Raw genomic sequence first — 14528 nt, forward strand, 5'->3', positions numbered from 1 at the left:
ATGAGTGACTAGAAAACTAATCTCGTCTCGAAACGCTTATCTTTACAGAACAACGCACGCAGAGCTAAAGTGGAGGATGAACTCAGAGAGTCGGACTGTTGCTGTTGCTGTTGCTGTTGCTGTTGCTGTTGCTGATCGTGAAACTTGTGAATGACGTGCCGTGGATGAGGAATAATAATGGAGGCTGAGGCGGTGCAGGAAAGCGCCTCAGAACCGGCCAAACTCTGCTGCAGTGTTGACGGTGGTGAAAAGTGTCTCGCGAATTGTAGAAGAATAATCGATAATCCTAATCACAATTATCATTATCATCATTATGATGACGATGACGACGACGACGACGACGACGACGACGACGACGACGACGACGAAGATGATGGTGGTGGTGATGGTGGTGGTGATGGTGGTGGTGGTGGTAGTGGTGGAGTGAATAATCGGTTGAAAATTGTGGAAAATTGTGAGGAAAACGAGAAGGATTTTGACCGAAGAAGAAAAGAAGAGATTTTGTTCGTTCAGGGGAAGGATCACAACAAGGATTACTCACGGATCAGTAAGGACATGGATCCTTATCGTGAACTCGAGTTGTACCTCGAAAAAGTAAACGTGAGTCTTATTTTTCAATATATATTATTATATTATTATAACAATTTTCACAGGATAATTATTTTTCACCGTATAATTGAAATTTGTTGAAAATTATTTGTTATATATGATCGCTGTTTTACAATTTATCGTTATTTTGAGTTTTTTTTTTTCTTTCATTTTTATTTCTCTCTCTCTCTCTCTCTCTGTCTCTCTCACTTCAACAAATCCGAAGAAGTAGATTTTCCAAAATATTTCCGTACGTATTCTGTTTTTTTTTTTTTTTTTTTTTTTTTTTTTTCGTTGTTGCGTCACAGCTTATCGGAAATCATAATCAACGATTTTGAACGATTTTTTACCGAGCAAAATTTTAGAAAGATGAAAATAAAATGATTTTTGAGATAGTCGGGGCTTAACACTGGGGTCGAGTTGGCGTGGAATATCCCATATACAGATACATTATTAATTTATTATACATGCGACAAGTTTTCTCCGTTAAATACCCAAACGTTGTTTACCTGCACTAGTGCATATATTAAATATTGGTAAACATACATAGGTATATATATATATATATATATATATATATATATATACATATAGATATTGCGTTTTTTCTCATTTTCTTTACAAATTCTTGAAACGATCTTTTACATGCGATGATAGGTATTCAAGTATTATACATAGTACACGTCGATATCTACTTTTACGATGTTAAAACTATGTATATATATATATATAGGAGACAAATTTGTAAATTTTGTTTTTTCATTTCGTTCGGAAAATGAAAAATTTGAAGAAAGAACAGAAAAAAAAAAAACGAAACAAAACAAAATGAGTAAAAATTTTCTGAATAATTCTGATTATATTTTATTCAATTTATTCGTAAATTTCTTTTTTTTTTTTCTTTTCTTTTCTTTTTTGTCGCTCCAATTTCTGTAAGTATTATATTCACAAGTGTTTGTGCCTAGTTTGTTCCACCAATTTTTTCGACAATTTAGTTTGTTGTTTTTCTTTTTTTATTCCTCTCTTTATTTCCTCGTTTTTAATTCTTTGTAAATCACGACACCACTAAAGCGCAGCAGCAGCAGCAACAGCGTTTCAAGTATTTTCTAATATTGTACAATACTTGTGTATTATAGCTATACATTATACATATATATATATATATATATGTATAGCATGCAGCAGCATATATATGTATAATACACGAGAGCTTTGCTTAGCGGGAGATTTTCTCTACTACAGGCTTTTTACACTATAAATAAAAACGTCGCTGATCGCAGCTTTAGAACTCTCAGCAGCAGCAGCGGCATTGCGACTCTCTCTCTCTCTCTCTCTCTCTCTCTCTCTTTCTTTCTCTCTTTCTCTCTCTGTGTTATAAACTGGATATCGTTATTATACACGTACCTACATACTCGGCGAGCGATGAGAAGAAGAGAAGAACGGAAATAAGTTTTATTCCCTCCCCCCCCCCCTCCCCCCCTCCCCCTTCCACCCTCATTATGTCTCTTTTTTTTTCTGTGGTAAAAATCTTAAGTTTCACGATTTAAGTTTGTATAATTTATTAATTAATAGAAGATTCTTATTATTATGTACACTCTTATTTTTCTTCTTCTTCTTCTTCTTCTTCTTCTTCTATTTCCTTCTTTCAAATTCACTTCGCGTTTCGTTCATATATATGTATATATATAAGTATTGTGTAACTACTTTTTACTCGAAAGCCAAAAAAAAGGAACGGCGGGGGGGGGGGGGGGGGGGAGACAAAAACAACAATAAAAACAAACAACACGAGATTCTATGCTCAAACGATTTTACAAACAACGTGAAAAGAAGTGAATAAATGAAAAAAAAAAAAAGTAAAAATAATAAATAATCACCCCAGAATTAGATTCGTTGTACAAAAACGTTATGATTATCTATTTATTATGCAATTGTTGTTGAAATATACATATATGCACTTGTTTAAATAATACGTAATGATCATAACTTCCACCAGGAGATAAAAGTAAAACAAATAAATAAATAATAATAATAATAATAATAATAATGAAACGAGGCAGAAAAAAGTAATGTTTAAAAAAATGACAGACATTCGACTTCAGAACCTTTTAAGAGTTTAGAAACGCGAGAATCTTAAAACACTAATTGTAAATTTTTATTTATCATCGTCAACGAGTTTGTTTGCCTCGCGCCTCCTTCAATGCCTAATTATTATTTACTCAAAGTTCTCTTCTTTTTATCTCTATCCCTCTCTCTCTCCCTCTCTCTCTTTCTCTCTTTCTCTCTTTCTTTCTCTTTCTCGCAGCTAGGCGCTCTTCAGATTCACCTATTCATCGACATAATACTTGAGAATTGACCGATAGAAAAAAAAAGTAAACAAATAAAAAAATAGTCTCGTTATTGCTTAAAAGGTTTTAAAAAGACCGCGATTTTTTTTTTCTATTTTCTTTTTTCTCTCTCGTCGTTATCTCGTCGGTCGTTTCTTTTCTCATTTTTTATTCTCTTTTTATTCGATTAAATACTTTTCGATTTTCTATATTTTCTCACTTACGCCAAAATATTTTGTAATTCCGCGATGATTAATAATAATTATTACACGCTAATGATTTATGAAATTTTGTGTTAACCGACGTTCTACTTGTTATAAACAATCGCCTGCTTTCCGAATATATATCTTTTTTTCCTCTGTTTCGTCTTCTTCTTCTTCTTCTTCTTCTTTCCCTTCTTTTTCTATATTTCGTCATCTTTCTCCTCAACGCTAAACTATACATCAATTTATAACACGTCGATCGCTGATGGTATCGATCATTCTCTAACCTTTCAATAATAATGATCGTCGTACGTATAGATCAGGGGATAAAAACTTATTCAAATACATATTCAAATTCGAATTCAACGCAACTGCCCAAGCATCTATCGAATAAACTTTATTTTGATAAAAGAATATTTTACTTGTTATTACGAGACGAATATCTACTATATATATATATATATATATTTATTTGAATTGAAAAAATTTTAGTTAATCTAACGAATGAAATTAATTCATTAAAATCTGCAGAGAAGAAAGAAACTTTCAGTGAATGATCGTTATTATAATCTACTTGGCTTTAATAAAAATGTTTGAATGTTTGAAATAAATATATCTTTAACTTCGACGGTAAATTTTTTTAACTAAATTTTAACTGTCGAAATATTTCGTCACGTTGGTATTCGGAAAATAATTAATTAATCGTAATTTAATCTGGAAAATTTTCACAACTCAATCAAACTCTTGACAATTTTTTTTGTCTTTTTTTTTCTTTCTATATTTTTCAATCCTTGTTTTCCTCAGTATTTTTCTCTCTTTTTTTTTTTTGTAAATTGATTTTTCCTACAAAAATGGTCCTCTGGATATGAATGCTCGGATTAATATTTCTCGAGATATCGAACTTTGACTAATTACTTGTTGCATAAAATTTTTATATTGGTTTATTTTTAATCAAACATTTTAAATTATTGATATAAATTGGAATTTTTATCATTATATTTAATAGAGAAAATGTATTATTATATTTAGCGGAGTTACAGTTTGTGCATGAAAAATATTTTTTGCAGTATATACACCTATATATGTATATATGTATACATGTATAATACCTGAAATAATATTTTTTCTTTAATCGTGTATTTATGCGGCGATGTTATTCTGTTTATGCGATACGTGTGTGTCCGTGTGTGTGAACATATATATATATATATATATATATATCGTTGATGTAGAAATTTGTCATAGCGAAAAATTAATTATAAATTTGCACGAGAGATCTGAGTAATTCATATTTTTTCTAATTATTGCGATATAATGTAAATTACTGTTGTTAGAAAGAAATTGAGATTGAAAAAAAATCGTGAAAATTGAAGGAATATTCGATTTCCAAAAAAAAGTTATCTTTCTATATATGTATACATCTTTTGCAAAAATTTTGAGCTTACTGGTTGGTGATTTGGATTTGAAAAATTCAATATAGCCGGTGAAAATTTAAAATCTGATCGAATCCGGAAAAAAAAACACGGTTCACAGTTTTTTGGGGTCGCTGATTACGAATCTGAAATCAGGTTTTCGAAATTCAATACTTCGAAGTCAATTAGCAACCCCGAAAACCTGTGTTGGAGGTTTTTTTCTTTTCTACCATCTTCGACGAAGTTTGAAATGATCGTTTGCCATATTCGATCCACCATTTTGAATTCTTGAAATTTGAATATCAGATTCGTAATCAGCGAGCCGAAAAACCATAAAATATACTATCGTGACAATATAAAAGTTGACTCAGCACAAAAACGTGTGCGATTCAAAGGGATAAGCAGAAGAGCAGAGGAGCAGACGACGTTTTCAAAGAGATGAAACTGATGAGACAGGCACGCCTCTCTTATGCTTTGCCTGCAGAAAGACGTAATTTGACTTCCAAATGTAGACTGACAACAACGATGAGACTGAGAATGAAAAAAGAGGATGGAGGAAGGAGGAAAGATTCTTCTTCTTCTTCTTCTTCTTCTTTTTCTTTTTTATTCTTTCTTTCTTTTTTTTCTTGTCTTTATTTTCTTCGTTCATTGTTTACTTTTGTTTATATTATACGTACGTACCTCGTGGAACTGTATGGAAATATCAGAGAATTTAAAAGGTGTGATATGAAAAAAGTGTAATTTTCACGGGATTTTTAATTTGTTGATGGAAAAAAATTAAAAATGTAAATTTTCTATCATGGGAATTAGAAATGATTTTTTTCAAGGTGAAAAAGTTGACTTTTTTTTTTCCTCGAGAAAAGAAATTGGCTCAGACTGACGTTTTTTCTTTTTTTTTTTTCTTTTTTTAAGTTATAATTTTTTTTCGATTCGTATCGAATTTTTATTTTAACCGAATATTATAGAGTTTATAAACCGAACAATTTAGGTTCTAGTAAATTATTGAAACTTGGAAAATTTCAGGAAAAACACTAGGTTTTAGGTCTTGGAAAAACTGTCAGTCTCGTGGAATTTTTTTTTTTTTTTTCCACAAATTTTTTGACACCTTGTCTTTATACACGTTTCCATCGAAAAGTTTTTATCTTCTCTGATCCTCTTCTCGATTCTCATTTCTTATCAGATAGTGTCGCCTGATTTTTGCAATTTGAAAATAAAATAACAGTATTTGACGATAATTCTGTTCCAATACGTGCAATGGATTCATATTCTAGGTATAATATCCATCATCTCATGGGAGTCATGGTTTTGGTCCATCGTCAAGCTTGATCAAAAATTCGTCAAGTTTTTTAAAAATATTTTCCTCTCTCTCTCTCTCTCTCTCTCTCTCTCTCTCTCTCTCTCTCTCTTTCTTTTTCTATCTCTGTGTTTTTTCTTTGCTACTCTTCTTCTTCTTTTTCTTTATCTATTTTTGGTTATTAATTCGTACGTACTCGAGATTGGCTCAACGTTTAGCTAAGAAAATGAAAAAAAAAAAAAAAAAAACGAGAGAAGCAAAAAAGAAAGAAATTTGAAAATAAAAAAAAAAGAAAATCAGTGTCGATTTAACAGAGTTGCGATTCTACGTAACCCGTCGATGTGTAATTGTATACATGATATAGCTACGTGCATGTATGCAAGGCACACCCAACCGGATGTGCGCCAGTCCTACACTTTGCCTCCTTCTCACCCACGCGCTGCCTCCTCCACCTCCTCCACCTTCTCGTTGCATATAATATGCCTTCCTACCTACCTATACAATGTCTATCTATGTACGTCTTGATCACGTCGTCGTCATTCACTTGTTTTAAAAAAAAAGGGCCAATTCCAAATACAAGACATACAATAATAATATCTATATATATATGTATATGTATGTATAATGTATATATAAATATGTTGAATATATGTATGATAACATCGTATCAATAAAAGAAAATCGATTCTTGATTGATACGCGTGCGATACGTGAAATTGTTTCAAGTTACGTTTGACGAAATTATTGTGCAACAAGTGAATAAGTTTTTATTATTTTTTTTTTTTTTTTTTTCTGTCATATCTCTTCTTTGTTCAATATTTTTGACGTATGATTTTTTCTTTCATTTATTTCTCTCTCTCTCTCTATCTATCTATCTATCTATCTCTCTCTCTCTCTATGTCTTAATTCATCGTCAAACGATTATTCAGCATTATAGTATAATTACTAGCAGCATAGTCAGATTTTAATTTATACACGACGAAAACTAAAGTAATAGAAAATAAATTTTATACATTCACGATATGAAATAGAATGAATATTATTTACACATATTGATTGGCAAAATTGATTTTTTGATGGGGTTTTTTGGCTCTTAGTTGGTACTTATTTATTTATTTATTTATATATATTATTAATATATTTCGTTGAGACTTATCTTACCAACTTCAAACTTGCAACAAACTTACCACGTGAGACGAAATTAAATGTTATTAATAATGTAAAATTAACAGTAAATTTTATACCATATTTTCCCCCTTCAACTTTACCATCGTAAAAAAACAATAAATTGTTTTATATTATACACATACACGTATACATATATATATATATATATATACCTTTAAAATATAATATACATATATATATATATATATGTATGCATATATGTATAATATATGCTAACGAGGCGTGCGACTTTGACTAATTAGCTTTACAGACGACAATGGCTAATTATCGCTAATTAACTCGTACCGTATTCTCTATTGAAAAGGTAATTGAAATTTCTTTCGATCGCTTCACGAGTTGTATTGCATTATGTGCAAACACAGTGCATAATTATAATTAATGTACCTCGTGCGGTTTTGTCCCTGCGGATTTTACTTATTGTTGATATTCAAAATTCAAATCGTGCCACACTTTCCACTTATATATAAATATGTGTCACGTGTATGTATATAAATGTTAAAGGAATTGAGGAATTAAATAAATAAATAAATAAATAAATAAATAAATAAATACAATCAGGTTTTTTTTTTTTTTTTTTTTTCTTATTTTATTTTTCTCCGATACAATGAGATTGTCGAAATTGATTAAATAGAATTTTCACATTTAACTATTATGTTATATGTTTGTAAGTTTTGAACTTTGTTTTTTGTTTTTTCGTGTAAATTTTGTTCACGTGTTAATCTCTCTCTCTCTCTCTCTCTCTCTCTCTCTCTCTTTCTATTCCTCATTGACGATTGTTTATAATTTTATATCGTTGATTATTCTCTTTCTTCTCGTCAAAATTTTGTTAATCCTCAATTAAATTCGCATATTACGATGTAGCTGTACATCGCGTAGCAGAAACGAGTGACCGGTTTTAAACCCACTCGCCTACTTTCATTACGTATTGCTAATATCTTTCAATTCAAAAGGTTTCACGAACCAATCAATCTCACTGCATATGTCTATATATATATATATATATATGTATACATATATATATATATATATATATATACATATATATATATATATATATATATATATATATATATATATATAAATCAGCTTCGTAGCTTCGGTTCGGTCGGTCAGTCAGTCAGTAAAGATGATGTTATGTCATCGCTATGCCACGCATACCAACCATTACGTACATACGTTGTATGTATAATTATGTAATAACTATGTATGATTCATTCCGCATCATGTATATATAATACAATATGATCCTTATAATAGTCACGAAACATTAGCCGGAGTTCAGAGAAAACTGAAAAAAACATTTTACCATATAACCGGGTCGACATTTAACTAAACCGTCCCCTTAAAAAAATGAAAATATATTAAACTAATTACACTTAATTGATAAAGAAAAATAAGAATGAAAATTAAAAAAAAAAATAAAAAATAAATAAACAAACCACACACAGTTAAAAATATAAGTAATCTCGTACAGTAGAAATAGAATAATTACGATTTAATTCAAATTATTATTTAGTTGATATATAATAATTATTTATTTATTTATTTATTTTTCTTTCTTTTTTTTTTTATCGTTCACTTTGAATATACATACATACATACATACATACATACATACATACATACATACATACATCGAGTTAACAAATTATTATTATATACAATACTCCTAAGTAATTTTCTTAATCTCCGTATAGTATATTACGAATCAAGGTTTTTTACTCGGAGCTGTTATTATACGAGATATATAATGTGATCATAATAATAATAATAATAATAATAATAACAACAACAAGCTGATAATTATTTATTCAGCGGTTTGCCCACCTGTTGCTGCCCCACCTTTACACATATTTTCACGTATATATATATGTATGTATACATGTATACATGTTAGTTACGTAGAACGTTCCACTTTCCTCTCGTGGACGCAGTGCGATGATCATAATGATAATAATAATAATAATGATGATGATGATGATGATGATGATGATGATAAAATAATATATGTTTCGTAGTTGAATTTGATATTTGACACCGTGCTATGAATCCCATGGAATTCTATACCTAAACATATTACATACACGCGTGTATATATATAATACATGTTAAGATACGTGAGCTGTGACTCATTTTTTCTTCTTCTTTACCATCACGGTATACTTATATATAAATATATGTATGTATGAGAATGTATATATATAGAGAGAAAGAGAGAGAGAGAGAGAGAGAGATTTTTCGGTTTCAACCTATAATTGGTTTTGTACATAGATTTAATTTTAGAACTTACTTTTTCTTCTTCTTTTTTCATCAGGCTTTATTTTCACACAAGATATATATTTTTAATTACATATCGGTTATTTTACATTATATATATATACATATATATGTATATGTTCGGGCGCTTAGAAAAAACAAAAATTCTGGCGAAAGATGAGCATTTTTTTTTTTTTTTTTTCATTTGGATTTTATCAAATTGTTTGATGGATAATTGTTAGTAAATATTTGTTTTTTTTTTTGGGCCCAGAGCGGCCAGTGGATCAGTTTGTGTCTTAAACGAGATGCTCCCGGAATTTTAACACTTTATTTGATGTTTTATAGGGACGTTTAACGAATTTTTTTTAATTATTATTCAATCAAAACACATAAAAAACATTTAACGAAATATTAACCAATTGACTCTTAATATGATTAATAATAATTAAACTTGATTACCTCCAAACTTAATTTTAATGTAAAATGTTTAAGTATAAGAATAGAAAAATTGAAATCCGAGTGAAAAAATGTTTTTCATTATCTATCATAAATTCGATAATAAGGGGGAAAAAAAAATATGAACAATCAAATACCAATCTTTTGCGAGAATTTTTGTTTTTACGTAAAATAACTATTTCAAGTGTGGCACGATGAAAAATCAAATTTTTTTTTGGTTTTTTTTTTTTTCGAACACTCTTAATATATATGATGTATATATATATACATTGTATAACCTATAGATGGAAAAATTATTATACATTCATGTAATTGTGCATGTTTTTGAATTGTAAAAAGCGACAATTAGTACTTGGATAATAATTTAATTTTTTATAACCGCGAGGAGAATATGATCTGAAGCGCGTTAATGTAAAAGATTATGGAGGATTTTTTTTACATCTATAGGTACGTGCATCGTCGTATAGTGTACTGTGTATAATCCGTTCCTTGCCTCGGGTCTTACCCACATTTATATGAACGTAAATAATTGATCGATCGCACCTGCATGCACCCAGCCACCTTTACGACACCTTGGCACACAATTCACCGTCCTCCATATATATATATATATATATATATATGTATACACATACGGAGTTTTCTTCTTATTTTATTTTTATTTTTATTTTTTTTTTCTACCACAAAAAATCATGGAGTAAATTTCTGTCAATTTTTCTTTTTTCGGTGCAAAACCACGAATCAAAAAAAAAAAAAAAAAAAAAAAAAACAACAGACGTTCAAACAAACATTCATCATTTTAGAATCGTGAGGAAAAGTTGCGTTCTCGAGTTCCTGTTTCGAGACTACGAAAAGTTTCATCGATTTGAAAAAAAAAAAAAAAAAAAAAATGTCCACCATCACGTCAAGGATATATATATATATATGTATAATCGAGTCGCTAGAATTTTGCAAAATTATTGAAATATTTTTACACGCATCATTTTTCACCGAATGAAACCGAAAATCCATTTAGGGACTTCGGTATCCCGGAGGTGTCGGGTCAATGACCCGTTGGTTTTTTTTTTTTTTAAGTAGAATGCCCCCTATATATGTATATATATATATATGTGTGTGTATGTGAACTACAAGGTGGATGTATCTTCGCTGATGGAAGGCGACGGCGGCGGCGGCGGCCGGGCGGGTGGGGGGGGGGGGGGGGGGGGACGTGGGTGCGGTATATAATTGCACGTATTAGTTATTACACCGAGTTAACAAATTGCAAGATTAATACGAACGCCAGGTGCACCAAGCTTTTCACCAGGAAAGGAGATGGAAGAGGAGGAGGAGGAGGAGGAGGAGGAGGTGATGGAGGCGTGATACGGTCTCTCACCCCCTTACAACCAACCTTTCACTATATATATATATATATATATATATATCGTCTGCAATAAATGCAACGCTTTACCGCACTTCGTCGTCGTCTCGTCTATCGTCGATGCATTGTCAAAAAAAAAAAAAAAAATGGGATCAGAAAAAAAAAAAAAAAAAATTTAACCAATTTTTTTTTTTGTTCTCTTCTTCTTCTTTATTCACTTTCATATGATAGGTAGTATAAAGTTTTCATCATTTCTTCACGTCGTGTAAAGGATAACTTTAGTCGATATTTTTCCACGTCGAATGTCGTTTTCTTCTTCTTTTTTTTTATCTCTGTTTCTTACAATTTTCCATTCATCCGTGTTTTAATTTTTTTTTATTACAAAGTTGTTGCTGCTGTCGTCGTCGTCGTCGTCGTTGTCGTCGTTGTTGTTTTTCTTATTGTTGTCGGCGTTTCTGTTATTGTTGTTGTTGTTGTTATTGTCCTTTTTTCTTATTGTTGCCGGCGTTTCTGTTGTTATCGTTGTTGTTGTTGTTGTTATCGTCGTTTGTTGTTTTCGTTGTTGTTGTCGGCGTTTCTGTTTCTGTTCTTGTAATTGTTGTTGTTTTTGCTGATGCACCTGCTCCCGGCGGGCTGATTATATGTCTTATAATTTACGTATAATTTGTTTGACGTGTTTGTAAATGCAACTCGAGCCCGTATCGCGTTATTATACCTGCATAATCTATAATATATCGACTCCCTGTCTGCTTGCTTGCCTGCCTTGAAGCAGCGGCAACGCAACGCGGTAGAATCGTGCGGCAAATTGACCGATTAGAACTTGGTTGGCTAACTGTTATAACGGGCTAACAGCACAGCCGTGCACCTCTTTATATACATATATATATATATATATATATATACACCCACATATAGCCATGTGTAATGTATACATATGTATGTATATTGGACTGTATAAAAAAAATTGACTATTTTTTTTTTTTTAACAGTATACTGAAAATATTGTTCAAGATGACGAAAAAGAAATACCATAAAAATTTCAGATTTTAATATTGATATTTAGATGTGCCTCATCGCGATTTTCTACTTTCCGTAAGAATAACATGGCAAAAATGGTGTTCTTGCTCCTTGCGATTTTTATAACTAGATAACGACCCGTCGTAGAGAAAATTCATAAACACTTTTTTGTAGGAAATTGAACGTTCTACAAAAAAGGTCTCTTGTCATTTTACGATAAATCGATTCTTTCAAAAGTTATTTGAGGTTAAACATCAACAAAGGACCTCGAATAACTTTTGAAGGAGTAGATTTTTCGTAAAATGACAAGAGACCTTTTTTGTAAAACGTTCAATTTCCTACAAAAACATGTTTATGAATTTTCTGTACGACGCATCGTTATCTAGTTATAAAAATCGCAAGGAGCAAGAACCATTTTTTCCATGTTATTCTTATGGAAAGTAGAAAATCGCGATGAGGCACATCTAAATATCAATATTAAAATCTGAAATTTTTATGGTATTTCTTTTTCGTCATCTTGAACAATATTTTCAGTATACCATTAAAAAAAAAAAAACAGTCATTTTTTTTGATATAGTCTAAATTGTATATATATAAATATAAATAATAATATTTAAGGGATTTATAAAACAATAGCTTAGATGATATCTATTGCTCTGTTTCGAAATAGGTATAATATCTTAAATATATATATGTAATATTGTTGAAAAAATTTGGAAGATTTTTTGTTAACGTTGCAGTCTTTCGAAGGAATGTGATGAAATTTTTTTTTTTTAACAACTGTGTTTAAAACGAGTTGAAACGTAGCAGTGATGTAATAATTAATTGTATTCTTGTATTCTATTCAATCAGATTTCTACGCTAACTTACTATTAACGGATTTTTTTCCGCCGCGTTTATAATTTATGTATACGGAGAACAGATCGAGGTTAATTGATTTTTATTCGAAAATGAGGCTGCAGATACCTTTTTATACACCTACTATACATTGGGACTTGGGTTTTACCAGATTTCGAGCTAATTTCCATTTCCGTTTTATTACCGTGTTACCGGTGATTACGTTTCGTCTAAAAACTAAGAAAAAAAAAAAAAAAAAAACTTTCCATAAACTTTCAACTTTCTTTCTTCAATATTTTCTCTCTCTTTCTTTCTTTCTCCAATGAAAGTTCCCTTTTCTTCTCAACTCACGACACTCATTTCGAAATAATGAATATTTACGTTAAAACTACCGATCGATTCAAATTTTTTTTTTTTTTTTTTTTTTTTTTTTTTATACATATATATCTACACCACAGAGTTTATCATAATAATAACAATTGATTGCAACAAATTGCAATATTATTTAATACAACTTTGCCTTTGACGACTTGAATTTTGACGACTTTTTCGTTGCTGCAAGTACCTACCTATCGCAGATTACGTCAGAGAAAAAGAGTGAAAAAATTAAGAATATAGACACATATCGAGATGTTCTTTTACAGAGATGTGTTATAGGTATATGTTATTACGATGCGACGTATCGCTATAAATAACGTTTGAATATCCATGTGAATTTTTTTTTTTTTTTTTTTTTTCTTCTTTTTCCTCTCTTTTCTTCATCTTTTTTTTCCTACCTGCATAGTTATTTTACATGTATAGGTTGAAAATGTTTCAACAAACCAATCCAAGGACAAATGCAGAAAGAAACAAACGCGCTTAGACACACGGTGTATGTACATAATTCTTATTTATGCAATGGAATGGCGACGCCTTATTGCGTCATAGCGGACACAAAAATCTCTCTCTCTCTCTCCCTCTCTCTATCTATCTATCTATCTATCTATCTCTTTCTTATTCACCCCTAAAATATACGGGGTATTCCACGCCAACTCGATCAGTGCTAAACACCGACTATCTGAAAATCATTTCATGTTTTTTTTTTTTTTTTTTTTTTTTTTTTCTTTTTAACGTTCTACTCGGTAAAAAATGTTCGTTTCTTTTAAATCTGAAAAAAAAAAAAAAAAAAAATTGTACAGAAATTTCACCACGTAATCAGTCACTCGATGAATTTCCTCTCAAGAGGGTTATAATAAAAAAGAAAAGAATTTTGGATACTTTTGTTTCAAAAATTTTTTTTTTCTCTTCATTCTTAATTTTCTCACAAAATTTTCACGATCATTATTATTATTATTATTATTATTATTATTATTATTATTATTATTATTATTATTATTATTATTATTATTATTATTATTTGTTTTTACCGTACGTGCAACGCACTCTTGAGAAATGCGTGCATGCATGTGTCTCTTTAGGAATGCAACTTCCATTAGGCATCTCGTTTTTGTCGTAACAGCCTCGAGACTTGGCGGAGAAATCAGTCGCGATCCTGCGGGGCTTTAACTTCGCATTTTGTTGAAGAGAGAAAGAGAGAGAGAGAGAGAGAGAGAGAGAGAG

The 14528-nt window shown here is 30.5% G+C and overlaps 1 protein-coding gene across 3 annotated transcripts in view; it reads left to right on the forward strand.

Moving 5' to 3' along the window:
• Positions 1–462: 462 nt before the first annotated feature.
• Positions 463–14528, forward strand: part of LOC124414529 — a 132420-nt gene continuing 118354 nt past the window's right edge. For all 3 annotated transcript variants that reach the window (XM_046895491.1, XM_046895489.1, XM_046895490.1), the window contains exon 1: positions 463–600. In XM_046895491.1, the coding sequence (XP_046751447.1) occupies positions 556–600 (45 nt within the window). In that variant the 5' untranslated portion in view covers positions 463–555. The remainder of the gene's footprint in view (positions 601–14528) is intronic.

The sequence above is a fragment of the Diprion similis genome, chromosome 14 (assembly GCF_021155765.1).
Source record: "Diprion similis isolate iyDipSimi1 chromosome 14, iyDipSimi1.1, whole genome shotgun sequence".
NCBI lineage: Eukaryota > Metazoa > Arthropoda > Insecta > Hymenoptera > Diprionidae > Diprion > Diprion similis.